At 46.4% G+C, this 16966-nt stretch overlaps 1 protein-coding gene across 1 annotated transcript; it reads left to right on the top strand.

Moving 5' to 3' along the window:
- Window positions 1-4333: 4333 nt before the first annotated feature.
- LOC138676514 (G2/mitotic-specific cyclin-B2-like) lies at window positions 4334-16218 on the top strand. Its single transcript, XM_069765890.1, has 9 exons — window positions 4334-4459; window positions 9535-9663; window positions 9966-10067; window positions 10245-10415; window positions 14822-14980; window positions 15054-15290; window positions 15510-15650; window positions 15753-15863; window positions 15957-16218. The coding sequence occupies exons 1-9, from the start codon at window positions 4439-4441 to the stop codon at window positions 16059-16061; spliced, it is 1176 nt and encodes a 391-aa protein (XP_069621991.1). The 5' UTR covers window positions 4334-4438; the 3' UTR covers window positions 16062-16218.
- Window positions 16219-16966: the final 748 nt, after the last annotated feature.

The following is a 16966-nucleotide window of genomic DNA, read 5'->3' as shown; positions in this document are numbered from 1 at the left end:
TGTGCTGTATACTACGTCGCTGTGCAATATACTACGTCACTGGGCAATATACTACATAGCTGGGCAATATACTACGTGGCTGGCCAATATACTACGTCACTGGGCAATATACTACGTGGCTGGGCAATATACTACGTGGCTGGGCAATATACTACGTGGCTGGGCAATATACTACGTGGACATGCATATTCTAGAATACCCGATGCCTTAGAATCGGGCCACCATCTAGTGACATTATATGCAGGACCTCTGTATACAGTGTACAGGTAATAGTGATCACCAGTGACATTGTACACAGGAGCTCTGTATATGGTGTCACTGTAAAGATAATACAGTGATCACGAGTGACATTATACACAAGAGCTCTGTATATAGTGTCAGTATACAAGTAATACAGTGATCACCAGCGACATTATACACAGGAGCTCTGTAATTATAGTGACAGTGTACAGGTAACACGTAGACTCACCAGCAATGTCTCTAGTTGAAGTCCTTCATCTTCACTTTTCTTCTTCATCCAGTGCACACCACCATCACTTACAGTGGGTACGGAAAGTATTCAGACCCCTTTACATTTTTCACTCTTTGTTTCATTGCAGCCATTTGGTAAATTAAAAAAAATGTTCATTTTTTTCATTAATGTACACTCTGCACCCCATCTTGACTGATAAACAGAAATGTAGAAATTTTTGCAAGTTTATTAAAAAAGAAACAAAATATCACATGGTCATAAGTATACAGGTCCTTTGCTCAGACATTTATATTTGAGTCACATGCTGTCCATTTCCTTGTGATCCTCCTTGAGATGGTTCTACTCCTTCATTGGAGTCCAGCTGTGTTTAATTAAACTGATAGGACTTGATTTGGAAAGGCACACACCTGTCTATATAAGACCTCACAGCTCACAGTACATGCCAGACCAAATGAGAATCATGAGGTCAAAGGAACTGGCCAAGGAGCTCAGAGACAGAATTGTGGCAAAGCACACATCTGGCCAAGGTTACAAAAGAATTTCTGCAGTACTCAAGGTTCCTAAGAGAACAGTGGCCTCCATAATCCTTAAATGGAAGAAGTTTGGGACCACCAGAAGTCTTCCTAGACCTGGCCGCCCAACCAAACTGAGCAATCGTAGGAGAACAGCCTTGGTTAGAGCGGTATAGAAGAACTCCAAGATCACTGTGGCTGAGCTCCAGAGATGCAGTAGGGATATGGGAGAAAGTTCCACAAAGTCAACTATCACTGCAGCCCTCCACCAGTCGGGCCTTTATGGCAGAGAGGCCTGACGGAAGCCTCTCCTCAGTGCAAGACATATGAAAGCCCACATAGTTTGCTAAAAAACATATGAAGGACTCCCAGACTATGATACATAAGATTCTCTGGTCTGATGAGGTGAAAATCGACCTTTTTGACAATAATTCTAAGCGGTATGGGTGGAGAAAACCAGGCACTGCCCATCACCTGCTCAATACAGTTCCAATAGTGAAACATGGTGGTGGCAGAATCATGCTATGGGGTATTTTTCAGCTGCAGGGACAGGACAACTGGTTGGCATTGAAGGAAACATGAATGTGACCAAGTACAGAGATATCCTGGATGAAAATCTCTTCCAGAGTGCTCTGGACATCAGACTTGGCCGAAGGTTCACCTTCCAACAAGACAATGACCTTAAACACACAGCTAAAATAACAAAGGAGTGGCTTCAGGACAACTCTGTGACCATTCTCTACTGGTTCAGCCAGAGCCCTGACCTAAATCCAATTGAGCATCTCTGGAGAGACCTGAAAATGGCTGTCCACCAACGTTCACCATCCAACCTGACGGAACTGGAGAGGACCTGCAAGGAAGAATGGCAGAGGATCCCCAAATCCAGGTGTGAAAAATGTTTTGCTCCCGTCAGCCTAATCCTGCTGCTGCTAATAACTGCGAGAGCAGGCAGCAGCTGATGGGAGTATTCATCAGCTGATGCCTGTACTAAATAAATGAAAATTAAAAAAATACGTGGATTCCCCTGCATTTTTGATAACCAGCTAGACAAAACTGCAACATTGGGTATCAAGAATAGAGGGGCCCACACAGTTTTTTTTAAATTATTTAAATAATTTTAAAAAAGACCTTTGGTTCCCCACATTTTTGACAACCTGCCTTGCTAAAGCAGATAGCTGGGGTTTGGTAAGGGGCCATTGATATTGCCCCCCTAAAAACCGCAAACTGCAGCCGCCCAGAAAAGGCGCATCTATTAGATGCGCCAATTTTGAAGCTTTGCCTGGCTCTTCACACTAGCCTTGTTTTGGCAATTGTGGTTTCTATTGGTGAGGTTGATGTCACCTTTGTATTGTCTGGCTTACTAAGCCCACGACTTAGTAATGAAGAGGCGTCTATAAGACATCTATCCATTACTAATCCTATAGTCATGTTGTAAATAAACACACAGCATATTCTTGCTGTGTGTTTATTTGAAGTCCTTTAATTGAAAGAATGAAACAGACTCCTTTAATGATTTAATGAGTCAAAATTAAACCATACTCATGTTATCACCAATTCCATTGAAGCCCTTGTCTCCTGTAATAAAACAAAAATAAAAGACAATATCCCTCACCTCTCTGTCCTTTTGTCCCACACCGTAATCCATGTCTGGGGGATAAACAGTTTTCAACCTGGACAGTGCCAATATGCGACCGTCCAGCCTGAGAGCCACTGGCAGAATGAGCTGCTGCGAGCACAGCATCAGTGACTAGCGGTGGTGTCATCGAGGTTACTGCCGGTCACTGACTTTAAGTTCCTAGCCAGGCCTCTGAACTGTAGTGACCTCAGTGATATCACCGATAGCACAGTGATAAAGTCTCAGGATGCAGTGTTGAGCTGAGCGTTCACCACAGTTCACTGTTAGAAATTTCTTCATGTGAACTAACCTCTGCACTGTGAGACTTTTACTCACTGTGATCTGAGGTCCCATCTAGGAATGCAGCCTCAGTGACAGGCGGTAACCTAATGACGTCACCGTTTTTCGCTGATGCTGCTCTAGCAGCAACTCATTCATCAGTGGTTCTCAGCCTGGACGGTCGCATCTTGGCACCACCCAGGTTGGAAACTTGGATTATGGCGTAGGACAGAACGATGGACAGGTGAGGAATAGTGTTGTTTTTTATTTTTGTTTTATTAGAGGAGACAATGGCTTCAATGGAATGGGTAATGACGCGAGTATGGTTTAATTTAGAATCATTAAAGGAGTCTGTGTCATTCTTTCAATTAAAGGACTTTATTCTTGCTGTGTTTAGTTACAATACTACTGTTTTCATCCAGCATAGAGGGGTCCCCACACCGATTTTCTTTTTTAAATAAATAAATAAAAAAACAAAAACGGGCTTGGGGGTAACAATATTGGTGGCCTTTTACCAGCCGGAGGCTACCAGTCCCCAGCTATCTGTTTTAGCAATGCTGGTTGTCAAAATGGGGGAGACCCCACATCTTGTTTTATAATTTAAAAAATACGGCATGGGGACAGCTCTATTTTTGATAACCAACTTTGTTAATGTTGACAGCTGTCAGTCTTTCCTGGCTGGTTATCAAAAACATGGGGGAACCCACGCTGGGGTTTTTTCTTATTTAGAGGGCAGGCGTGGACTCATGAATTCTCCCATCAGCCGCTCCTGCTCTCACTGTTATTAGCGGCAGCGGGCATAGGAACACGTATCGCGGAGTAAGGAAAGAAGCGGGATGACTGGGCGCAGAGCCTGGCCTGCCCCCCACTGCTGGCTGTGAAGACATGCGTCAGGCAGATAACTAGGAAATGGCTGCAGGACTTCACCAGCAGCGACACAGGCTCCTGTCCTGGGGTATGGCGGATGAACCCACGTCCCTTCATTCCTGCAATACTAGACACGGCCGACAGGTGCTGCTCACCCAGGTCCCAAATCAGCGACTTTCTTTCTCAGCATTCCGCTTATGGCAAACAATGGGTTACTTACACCCGTCAGATAGAAAACACTGCGATCAGGAGGCTACAAAAACATGGCGGCCAGCCATAACAGCACAGAAAGGGAATAAAGCATTTCTAGCTCTAGTGCCTCAGAAATCAAGACATCACATGACAATTAAGTCCCACGCTCCTTTGCTGGGATGTCTCGCGATATTTCGCAATCGCAGGTTACCGCGTGTTTATTATATTACTTCTATCTGCCAATCACACGAGAGCTTAGAGTGGACACACGTTGATTGAAGACTTAACGCCATTGGTTGCCAGGGCAGCACGTTCCGTTGTGCTGAGCCGTTAAGCCAATAGGCAGTGAGCGGTCCCAAACGTCCTGGCCAATAAGAAGTCGCAGAGGGATATTTAAAATTCATTCAGGGTTAGGTTGAGAAGTCGTAGCGCCTTGTGGACGAGGAGGTGGCGGCTGGAGAAGCTGGGTTTTAACGTGTGGTTTTACCGTGTTCTGTAGAGATGGCGACCCGCCGTGCTGCTGTGAGTACCGCCGGTGTGTGCTCGGCCGGGAAGTCCTGTAGGACTGGGTGTCGGCAACCGGCCGCCTCCTCCAGGCCATGGCCAGGCGCCCCCAGAGTGACGGGAGCGTGGAGACCCTGCAGCAAGAGCGGAGTATCCATGGCCGGGAGCCTGTCACCGGGTGTTACTGGGGGAGAGGGTCTGCCGGTCAGCTAGACTATTGGTGCCCAGCCCCCTCCTGCTTCTGTGGTGGGAGCTCTGGCCTGTTATGGGGGACACTACCGGCTCCTCCGCTGTGCTGGAGGCCTCACACGGCTGCTCCCTGTCATAAAATGCCCGTCCTGGTCTCTAATGCTGACTGCAGTGCTGGTGGCTCTGCCCCACATCAGCACAGGTACCAGGAGCACTGGTAGAGAGCTGGGGATAGTGAGTGAAGTGCTGTTTTTTTTTTTTGTAACCCCTCAGTTGAGTGGTCAGCTTCTAGCTCTTTAAAGGGAACCTGTCACCCCCCCAAATTGAGGGTGAGCTAAAGGTACCGTCACACTGGACGATATCGCTAGCGATCCGTGACGTTGCAGCGTCCTTGCTAGCAATATCGTCCAGTGTGACAGTCAGCAGCGATCAGGCCCCTGCTGGGATATCGCTGGTCGGGGCAGAAAGGGCAGGACTTTATTTCGTCGCTGGATCTCCCGCTGACATCGCTGAGTCGGTGTGTGTGACACCGATTCAGCGATGTCTTCGCTTGTAACCAGGGTAAACATCGGGTTACTAAGCGCAGGGCTGCGCTTAGCAACCCGATGTTTACCCTGGTTACCATCGTTAAAGTAAAAAAAACAAACGCTACATACTTACCAACCGCTGTCTGTCCCCGGCGCTCTGCTACTCTGGTCTGGCTGTGAGCGCCGGGCAGCCGGAAAGCAGAGCGGTGACGTCACCACTGTGCTTTCCGGCCGCTGTGCTCACAGCCAGTACAGAGAAGCACAGCGCCGGGGACAGACAGCGGTTGGTAAGTATGTAGCGTTTGTTTTTTTTACTTTAACGATGGTAACCAGGGTAAACATCGGGTTGCTAAGCGCGGCCCTGCGCTTAGTAACCCAATGTTTACCCTGGTTACCGGCATCGTTGGTCGCTGGAGAGCTGTCTGTGTGACAGCTCTCCAGCGACCAAACAGCGACGCTGCAGCGATTCGGATCGTTGTCGGTATCGCTGCAGCGTCGCTTAGTGTGACGGTACCTTAAGCCCACCAGCATCAAGGGCTTATCTACAGCATTCTGTAATGCTGTAGATAAGCCCCTGATGTATCCTGAAAGATGAGAAAAAGAGGTTAGATTATACTCACCCAGGGGCGGTCCGGTGCAGGGCCTCCCATCTTCTTACGATGACGTCTTCTTGTATTCATGCGCAGGTTTACTTTGCCCTGTTGAGGGCAGAGCAAAGTACTGCAGTGCGCAGGTGCTGGGAAAGGTCAGAGGTCTGGCGCCTGCGCACTGCAGTACTTTGCTCTGCCCTCAACAGGGCAGACAAAGCATGCTGGAGTCGCACGTGAAGACAAGAGGACATCATGATGAAGATGGGAGGCCCCAGACCCTGACGCTGCCGGGCCCGCCCCTGGGTGAGTATAATCTAACCTCTTTTTCTCCTCTTTCAGGTAACATCAGGGGCTTATCTACAGCATTACAGAATGCTATAGATAAGCCCCTGATGCCGGTGGGCTTAGCTCATCTTCGATTTTGGGGGTGACGGGCTCCCTTTAAGGGAACCTGTCAGCAGGATTGTGCTCAGTATCCTACAGTCAGGTTGGCGCTGTTCTGATTACAATACCTGGGTGATATCTGTCTTGTGGTTGTTTAAGCCTTAAGGTACCGTCGCATTAAGCGATGCTGCAGCGATATAGACAACGATGTCGATCGCTGTTTAGTCGTTGTGTGGTCGCTGGAGAGATGTCACACAGACAGCTCTCCAGCAACCAACGATGCGAAGTCCTCTGGTAACCAGGGTAAACATCGGGTTACTAAGCGCAGGGCCACGCTTAGTAACCCGATGTTTACCCTGGTTACCATTGTAAATGTAAAAAAAAAACCACTACATACTTACATTCCGGTGTTTGTCGCGTCCCCCGGCGTCAGCTTCCCTGCACTGTGTAAGCGCCGGCCCTAAAGTAGAGCGGTGATGTCACCGCTGTGCTCTGGTTTACGGCCGGCGCTGACACAGTGCAGGGAAGCTGACGCCGGGGGACGCGACAAACACCGGAATGTAAGTATGTAGTGGGTTTTTTTTTTTTTTACATTTACAATGGTAACCAGGCTTAGTAACCCGATGTTTACCCTGGTTACAAGTGAACACATCGTTGGAGCGGCGTCACACACGCCGATTCAGCGATGTCAGCGGGTGATCCAGCAACGAAATAGAGTTCTGGCCTTCTACCTCTGACCAACGATGTCACAGCAGGATTCTGATCGCTGCTGCGTGTCAAACACAACGATATCGCTATCCAGGACGCTGCAACGTCACGGATCGCTATAGTTATCATTCTAAAGTTGCTCAGTGTGAAGGTACCTTTAATTTCAGTTAATGATGTGTGTGTGTGTGTGTGGTCTGCATGTGGTGCTCCGATTAGGTGTTCCTCAGTTTGGCTTCGGACAGGTCACTGATCCCTCACTGACCTGCCCCCTATTTAATATAATATCTTTCCCTTCTGCACTGTTCTGAGTATATACCGTAATTATGGTTGAGGGTATCCTGATGGAGGTGATCTGCTACGGTGCATGTGCCGGCAATGCCATCTTGCTTGAGGGAAAAAATGCCCTCCTCCAAGATGGCACAGTAGGAGCTATTGGATCAACTTTATGTGCACTGATGGCTGTTACTGCGCAGGTGCCATTTTCAAATGGATTTTTTTTTTTTTAAATATCAGGATAACCTGAAACATAACGTAATTATATACACATGTGATTATACTACAGCACAGGTGCCACAGCTGGCGCCTGCAGAAGTTTTTTTTTTCTTTATGTAAACTAGGGGGCAGTGACCTGTCAAGTCTTTATTATGAACTAGATGGTGGCCTGATTCTAACATATCAGGTATTCTAGAATATGTAGGTAGTATATAACACAGCGTACGTAGTATAACACACTACACGGCTGTGTAATACACTACGTGGCTATGTGTGGGTTGGTATGAGCGCAGGACCTGTGACATCATGGTCACATGACTGATGTTACGGCAGGTCCTTCTCGCATAGCATCCTTGGCACCGGAACCTGCCGCTTGCACTGCCGTGGACAGGATGCCACGTTGGAGGGTGAGAATAACGTTTTTTTTTTTAAATTTATAACATTAGATCGTTTTACTATTGATGCTGCATACACAGCATCAATAGTAAAAAGTTGGTCACACAGGGTTAATAGCTGCATAACCGGAGTGCTTTACACCACGGTCTGTTAACACAGGCATTAACCCTATGTGAGCGCTCAGCGCTGACTGCAGGGCAGTAAAGCGGCGGCCATTTCGCTGCCAGACTATGGCCGTTGCTGACTGGTCGTGGCAAAATCAGCGACTTGGATTTCCATGACAGAGGCCGCAACCAATGAATATACGTGACAGACAGAAGGAAGTAACCCTTAAACAATTGTATAGTAGACTAGATGGTGGCCTGATTCTAACACATCGGGTATTCTAGAATATGCCTGGCCACGTAGTAGATTGCCCAGCCACGTAGTGTATAGCACAGCCCATATAGTATATACTCACCTTCTGTCCGCTGCTGTCGCAGCCGTCATCACTGACTGCGGCTGCAAATTTAGTCCCTGGCTTTTGGCGGCGGTAGGCCCAACAGCGCCCATGGTCCCGGCCAGCTCCGCCTTTCTCACAGCGACTCCTGCCTCCTTTGCAGTGCTTCTGGCCAGGCCTGTATTGGCTGGCTGCGACCCTTGGCCGGTTTAGTCCCTGGCTTTTGGGCGAGGTAGGCCCAACAGCATCCATGGTCCCAGCTGCCTCCGCCCTCCTCGTGGTGACTCTGCCCCCTCTGCAGCACTTCTGGCCGGCTCTGCATACTTCCTGGCCTCCGCTGCTTTTTTTTGTGTACGCCCACTGGCTGGCTGCAACCAATGAATATCCGAGACAGACGGAAGTGACCCTTAGACAATTATATAGTAGATGCCTAAGCAGAGCACTTGCATATCATTAACTCAGAACTGAAAATAAGGCTTAAACCACAAGATGGATTTCATCACCCAGGTATCATTGTAATCAGTATAACAGCGCCAACCTGACACTGTCTGTAGGTTACGGAGCACATTCCTGCTGACAGGTTCCCTTTAAAGGGACTTCACTTGAACAGTCCTTCTGTGACAAAGTCCTGCCACTCAATGCTTCATGATGGGGGGTGGGGGCAGTAATCTATACACCTTTCCACCTGTTTTCCTACCTCCACCCCCCCACCCCCTTCATCAGCTCTGGTTTTATAGATTGAATTCAAGCAGGTGGTAAGGCGTACATGAGGCGCAATATTTGGTTAATCATTCTGTGCTTTAATGACCTTTGGACCATCTGACACTGAGCTCTAATAAGGTTCTGTTTTATAAAGTCTGTTGCGCCCTATCGCTAGTGTCAGAGCAATGATCCACTTGTATTTATAGACTGTAAGCTGGCGAGCAGGGCCCTCACTCCTAATGTAACAAACTGTCTGGCCTTGTATGAAATTTATTGTCTGTCACAACTAAATTGTAATATGTTGGTGCTATATGAAATAAAATTATTTCTTGCTTTGTATGCTTAATTCTATATATAAGCCTTAAAGGGATGTCCAGGCAAGAAATAGATGACCTATATCTTAGGTAGGTCAGTATGAAGCTGACCAGAGTCCGATTCCCACCAATAAGCTGAAAGTGGCTTCTTTTGACTAGAAGCCAGGAGCTTTATTGAGTAGCTTTCTTCCCTGAGCTGTTTTCAGCTGATCGGTCACTTTATCGGACCCCATCTGATCTCATTGAAGACCTATTGTGCAAATGGACATCTTGCATGGACAACCCCTTTAATGCTATGGCACTGAAGTCTGAGCTCTACATGCAAGTTAAGCCTGTACTGATGTCTCTTTAGGCTTCCCGTGAAGCTGACAATGCTATAGCAGGAGCTATGAAATCTAAAGCCCCCATTAATGTGCCGAGAGCTGCTCTGGGAGAAATAGGAAATAAGGTGACTGTGCGTGGAAAGCAGATTTCTGTAAAGGTGGGTGTTGTGCATTTATGATGTACCTCTAATTAAAATGAAACTGCAGTAACTAAAACAAGCTTCAGATTTGCTGATATTCTGATGGCACCACTCTAGTATCAGAGCCCTGTTCACAGCTGGGCATCCACAGCCAGCAGTGAGGCTTCCCACTGGTTAGATGAGCAGTGTGGCACCACTGTGTGCAGGCTGACAACACTGCTAATCAGGTGCACTGACAAACTGAAGCCTAATATAAATACTGCCCTTCATAATGTGACAATCTTGGATATATAATAACATAATGCTCTTATTCTTCTCAGAACTCTAATGCAGTGATGAAGCCAAGCAAACCAACTAAAGTGACAAATGTCAATGTGAAACCAAAGGCTGTCACAGTGAAGGTGACTGAAGCTCCAGCAAAGGTAAGCTCCTAGTCATGGACAAGGGACTCTTCAAGAGAACCATTTATTACAAGAGTTGACATCTATGGGCAATACCCATGACCTCAACTACTCATGTCACTGCTCCTTATTAATCTATACAACCTCTAATTAGAATTAAATGGTCCTTACATCTCTAACTTGTGTTTTAACCTCAAGGAATCCTCCCCAGTTCTGATGGATGTGTCTATGAAGGATGAAGAGGAACTCTGTCAGGCTTTCTCTGATGTTCTGAATGGTGTGGAAGACATTGATGCTGAAGACGGTGGAAACCCACAGCTGTGTAGTGAATACGTAATGGACATTTATAGCTTCCTGAAAGAACTGGAGGTAAGTGTTGGCATGATCACAAGCTAACCCTTTACCTTCCTGGTGGTACTATTCCTTGCAGGACTGTCTGGTCAGTAGCAGAACATGTGCTGAGCTTTAATATTTTTACAGTCACTAATAGGCTTGTCCTGCAGTGTACACTGCTAATGATTTTCATAAAGGGAACAGGTTCTTGTGAGCATGAATGGAGTAGGTACTATGGAAGCAGGACAGATGGGGGGGCTTTGCTTGCATGTATGAATGAGGTAATGGGCAGGAACTAAGGTGTGAGGAGCAGCTAGTTGGATTGGAGGGAGTCCATTCCAAGTCCGGAATGTATCTATTGCACATAATTGCCAGACATTGCTGCTGGTCTCTTGTCCTTAAGATGTATAATAAAAAAAAAAAAGCTTTCATGGTAGAACCACTTAAAACGGCTCACGACACGCTAAGAGGTCTTAGAAATCCTCCAAATGTTCCCCCCCAAAGAAAAAAAAAAAAAAAGCCGAGAGGCTACTTACTTGCCCAGGCCTCCAAACAACAAATGTACTATCAGGGTGCAGCGAACCCAATTAAAGATGGCGGTAACACAGGTGCAGCAATACCGATGAAACCACCACCTTCAATCTGTGTGCACAAAAAATGCTAAAAATCTGTGCGGCATTCACATCAGGTGATGCAGAGCCTCTGGCTTACAGCCTATTGGTGACACCCATACTCCTAGATCAGGTGGGCTGCCCAGTGCTAACCCAAAGCATCCTGTGTGAACAGAGGCCACAGTTCAGAGCAATCTGGGCCCAACTGCACCCTGAAAAATAAAATGCAAAAAACACATCGGTGTGAGGTATTAGTTGATATTATGGCCAAAATATGGAAGCTCGCAACCCACATCAAGGGCCCACATGTTAGCAAGTCCTATCACTAAACAAAAACGGGGCTCACTGACAAACTGAGAGGACTTGGAAATCATCACTCTTACTCAAAACAACAGAAATTTAGGTAGATGCTTACTTGCACAGATGTGCATCTGTTACTGCCAGCTCAAAAAATCTCCAGAATCATCCTTTCCTCAACCGTCAATCTACTAAAATGCTTGTGCATGCCCTAATCTACCTCCTTGACTACTGCAACATCCTTTTCTGCGGCCTCCCTGCTCTAACACCCTTGCACCTATCCAGTCCATCCTTAACTCTGATGCCCGACTAATTCATCTCTCCGCTTACCCCAACCCCCCCCGACAAATCTCTTCACTGGCTCCCATTCCCTCAGCATATCCAGTTCAAATTACGAATACTGGCCTACAAAGCCATCCATAACCGGTCTCCTGCATATATCTCTGAACTAATCTCCTGATATTTTCCGTCATGTAATCTCCGGTCCTCCCTAGACCTCCTTCTCTCCTCCACACTTATTCGCTCATCCAACCACCTCCAAGACTTCTTCCGAATATCCCCCAACACATCCAACTATCAACAACATTCAGATCCTTCAGACAGAACCTGAAAACCCATCTCTTCAGGAAAGCCTGCACTGACCCCACTGCCTCCTCACCACTACCGGAGCTCCTGCAACCCTCAACCTATTGTCTCCTTCCCCATAATCCTGTAAAATGTAAGGGTACCGTCACACTAAGCGACGCTGCAGCGATACCGACAACGATGTCGATCGCTGCAGCGTCGCTGGAGAGCTGTCACACAGACAGCTCTCCAGCAACCAACGATCCCGAAGTCCCTGGGTAACCAGTGTAAACACCGGGTTACTAAGTGCAGGGCCACGCTTGGTAACCCGATGGTTACCAGCGTAAACATTAAACACTACATACTTACCTTCCGCTGTCTGTCCTCCGGCGCTCTGCTTTCCTCTGCACTGTCGGCGCTGGTCAGCCAGAAAGCACAGCGGTGACATCACCGCTGTGCTGGCCGGCGCTGACACAGGATGCAGGAGGAGTGCAGACAGCTGAACGTAAGTATGTAGTGTTTACCCTGGTTACCAGTGAAGACATCGCTGGATCGGCGTCACACACGCCGATCCAGCAACGAAATAAAGTTCTGGACTTTCCTCAGCGACCAACGATCTCCCAGCAGGGGCCTGATCGTTGGTCGCTGTCACACATAACAATTTCCTTAACGATATCGTTGCTACATCACAAAGCAACGATATCGTTGTGACTGTACCTTAAGACCGCTAGGGCAGGGTCTTTTCCCCCCTGTATCAATCTGTCATTGTTAGTTTGCTTATTGTAAGTGATATCTGTAACTCTTATGTAAACCATTCTCATGTACAGCACCATGGTATCAATGGTGCTATATAAATACTAATCTTTAATAATTCAATTTTTATCTGGTGTTTTCATGATAGAACCACAGCAGATGTCAAGTGAGGAGGTCAACTGCAAACTTACCTTCATGTTTAACAACTTTTTTTTTTTTTTTTTTTTTGTTCTGCTTATCTGCACCTTAGTTGTGGCAATAACAGAACGTATTTGGTCTCTTTAACAGTACCATATGCAGTACACTTGCAGCTGAATTAGGAAACCTGTGTACTGCAGTACCATGTAACATCAGTGCTGTGCATCTTATGTATGGCAAATCCAATAGTCTAATGCAGGGGTCTCAAACATGCATGTTTTCAAGATTTCCTTAGCATTGCACAAGGTGCTGGAATCATTCTGTGCAGGTGACTTAATCACCTGTGCAATACAAGGAAATCCTGAAAAACGTGACCTGTTAGAACAGAGGTCAAACGCCTGTGACGTCGGAAAGCCCAACTTAAGGCCATGTTAACACTATGCAGTTTTTACTGTGGAACAGCGGCGATCTTGCCGCTGCGGGTCCGCAGCTGTTTTCCATGCAGGGTACAGTACAATGTTACCCTATGGAAAACAGAAACCGCAGTGCACATGATTCGGGAAAAACCCAAAAAAACACGCAGAATTGCTGCGGAAAAAAAGGACCATGTCACTACTTTGTGCAGAATCGTAGCGATTCTGCACCCATAGAAATGCATTGATCCGCTTACTTCCCGCATGGGGCTGTGCCCACCATGCGGGAAGTAATGCGGATAATGTGCGGGTTATACCCGGGGTGAAGGAGAGGAGACTCTCCTCCAGGCCCTGGGAACCATATTTGTATTAAAAAAAAAAAAAAAAAAATTATTAAAATAAAAAATCATTATACTCACCTCTGAAGTCTCAGCGCTGCACGTGGCCGTCCTGTCTCAGGTTTGCTATGCGACCAGGACCTTCGGTGACATCGCGATCACATGACCATGACGTCACCGAAGTCCTGGTCGCACAGCATCTTTGGAACCGGACCGCCGCCTGCAGCGCCGAGGAGATCGGGACGTCAGAGGGTGAGTATATCATCATGATTTTATTATTTTTAACATTACTATTGATGCTGTATATGCAGCATCAATAGTAGGGGTAAATCCCGCAGCGGAACCCGCAGGACAAACCACGATAAATCTGCAGGGATAACCGCAGCGGGTTTGCCCTGCAGATTTATCAAATCTGCTGCGGGAGAACCCGCAGGATAAAAAGGAGTGTGTGAATGTGGCCTAAGACTCCTCCATTCCCTGACTTCACAGCACTGCCTCACTATGGAACATGTACATAAAATGTAGCACTGATTTATCTGAACTAAAAGCCGAGATCCTTAGATCAGGAACATACATCTATAGGGCATTTCATAACTTCCCATTTTCTTAGGAAAACATTTACTGCACATCCTGCATTGTACTACTGTACCCAATGTATTTATCTTAGTCTGTCAATTTATTTTTTTTATCAACTCCACCAAAATGGACACCAACGCCACAAATCTGACTCCACCACCATGTATTCTTCCCCAAGTCTCCTGCATAACCTCCAGGACAGTAATGCTGGCTTAGAGCCTAGTGACTTTCTTGTTAAATTGGACCTACGTGATGAGCTGTTAAACACTCGTCTCTAAGGCTACTTTCACACTAGCGTTAACTGCAATCCGTCACAATGCGTCGTTTTGCAGAAAAAAACGCATCCTGCAAAAGTGCTTGCAGGATACGTGTTTTTTTTTTTTTCCCCCTAGACTTGTATTGACAACGCATTGCGACAGATTGCCACACGTCGCATCCGTCGTGCGACGGATGCGTCGTGCTTTGGCGGACTGTCGGGAGCAAAAACGCTACATGTAACATTTTTTGCTCCTGATGGACTGCTTTTTCCGACCGCGCATGAGTGGCCGGAACTCCGCCCCCACCTCCCCGCACCTTACAATGGGGCAGCGGATGCGCCGGAGAAATGCATCCGCTGCCTCCGTTGTGCAATACGTTAAACGCTAGCATCGGAATCTCTGCCCGACGCATTGCGACAGGGAGATTCCGACGCTAGTGTGAAAGTAGCCCAACATATTTCCCACATGTAAACTGACTATCTTGTCTTTCTGTAGCTCAAGCAGCCAATAAAACAAAAATACCTGGAAGGAAAGGAGGTAAACGAACGCATGAGGGCAATCTTGGTTGACTGGCTAGTCCAAGTTCACTCCAGGTTTCAACTGCTGCAGGAGACTCTGTACATGGGTATAGCCATAATGGATCGTTTCCTTCAGGTAGGTGCTGGCTTTCTGTCCTCATTACCCCATGCTGTCACAATCTGTCTGATTAATGGTCTTCTGCACATAGGTTCAGCCCATCTCTCGTGGAAAGCTTCAGTTGGTCGGTGTAACTGCTCTTCTACTGGCTTCCAAATATGAAGAAATGTACACCCCAGAGATCTCAGACTTTGTTTATATCACAGACAATGCATATACTGCATCACAAATTAGAGAAATGGAAATTCTGGTGCTGCGTCAGCTGAAGTTTAACCTTGGCCGTCCACTACCACTTCACTTCCTGAGACGTGCTTCAAAATCCTGCAGTGTAAGTTTCCAGGAACCTGTTGTGGGGGGAGGGGAGAATGGTTGGCACTTGGTCTTGCACTAAACTCATTCAGTTCTGAATGGTGTTGGAGCTGAGAATGAATCCAAAAATAGTCTTGGTGTGTGCACATGGCCAAGACTTGCAGCTGATAAATATGCTGGAAATCATGTATCCTGTATGGGGATTCCTGAAATAAAACCTTACATCTGTTATCTGCAGGCTTATGCAGAACAGCACACGCTCTCAAAGTATCTGATGGAGCTTACCCTTGGTGACTATGATATGGTCCACTTCAGACCTTCTGAAATAGCATCAGCGGCGCTTTGTCTGGCACAGAAGGTCCTTGATGAGGGCATCTGGGTAAGTTGCTTATGTATGCATGCCTCTTATGGTGGTATGATAAATCTAGAGCCAATAATGAAATCTAATATGAAAATCACTTATGCATATTTCCATCTTTAGGGACCCACGCAGCATCACTATACTGGGTACCTAGAAGAAGACTTGTCTCATATCATGAAGCACATGGCAAAAAATGTTACAAAAGTCAACAAGAATATGACAAAGCATGTGGTAAGATTTAGACTTAATGGCGGAGTCTTGGCAAGTAACGCAATACTTGGCTGTCAATTTTTAAATTTTTTTTTTTTTTAAACTTATTTATAGGCTGTGAGAAACAAGTATGCCAGCAGTAAGCTAATGAAGATCAGCACCATCCCTCAACTGTTATCTCCAGTGATTACAGACCTAGCTGCGAGTCTTGTATCCTAAAACAGCACAGGGGAACTACTACTTTTTGCACTTTTATAACACTGCCATTTCAGGCAACAATGCTGCTGAATCTGTAAATACTGTTTTTATAACTTTTATAGTTGTGATCTTTGAGCAACTGATGGAACATCTGTTAAATAAACTTTCTTTTATATCAGTTCTAATGGCTTTAATTCTAAGCACTGTTACTATAATTCCGAGATTCTGTTAACTTACAAGTCCAAGGAAAGCTAAATTTTTGGCTGAGCATTTGTATCTCCAGATATGCCATTGTTGGTTCATCGTTTATCATCTAAATGGATCGGTGGCAGAAAAACACATCCCATGGTGTAAAATTCTTGGCTGCCCTCAGACCCCAAGCAACAAGTACTTCCAGGATGTCTGAGTGCACAATCAAAAGGAGGTAGTCCATATCCTTCATTCGATCAGGAACATGGTTAAAAATCATCCCTCCTCCCCCTATTGGGGATACACACAAGGAGCACTTGAGGTGCAGAATAAGCCTACTTGGATCTGTTGAGCAGGAGCTTCTTATTGCCAGATGCAGGGGATCAGGGTTCCATCACTATCCCTATTGTAGTATAGCAAAGAGGTTGACTCTTTTCTTGGTAGAAGTCCCTTACTTCCCATTGAGCTGGGGCTCTCGGGTTCCTCTCAAGCTGCATGTTCAGGGGGAAGATTCAGCACTGACACCAGCATGTGCAGATTAATTTTTGGTTTCCAGGTGAGGGACAGGAGACCTCTATCACCTGACATGCATTTCAGTGTGAACTGCACTTCCATGGGAGGAACTACTGGGAATTACCTATTTACAAGAATAAACAAGGCTAATAATGGCAAAGCAGATAAAAGCCAGTTGTGAAGGACCTGTTTCACTTCCTAAAACTTCTTCACACATCACCAAC

The sequence above is a fragment of the Ranitomeya imitator genome, chromosome 4 (assembly GCF_032444005.1).
Source record: "Ranitomeya imitator isolate aRanImi1 chromosome 4, aRanImi1.pri, whole genome shotgun sequence".
NCBI classification, from domain to species: Eukaryota; Metazoa; Chordata; class Amphibia; order Anura; family Dendrobatidae; genus Ranitomeya; species Ranitomeya imitator.
The sequence above is the reverse complement of the archived record's forward strand: the minus strand, read 5'-3'. Positions and strand labels throughout refer to the sequence as shown.

Bases quoted from the DNA above. Each gene is read 5' to 3' on its own strand.
- LOC138676514 (XM_069765890.1), top strand. From the start codon at position 4,439: ATGGCGACCCGCCGTGCTGCT. The intron at 4,460-9,534 runs GTGAGTACCGCC...ATGTCTCTTTAG, and splicing joins TGGCGACCCGCCGTGCTGCT to GCTTCCCGTGAAGCTGACAA. The intron at 10,068-10,244 runs GTAAGCTCCTAG...TTTAACCTCAAG, and splicing joins TGACTGAAGCTCCAGCAAAG to GAATCCTCCCCAGTTCTGAT.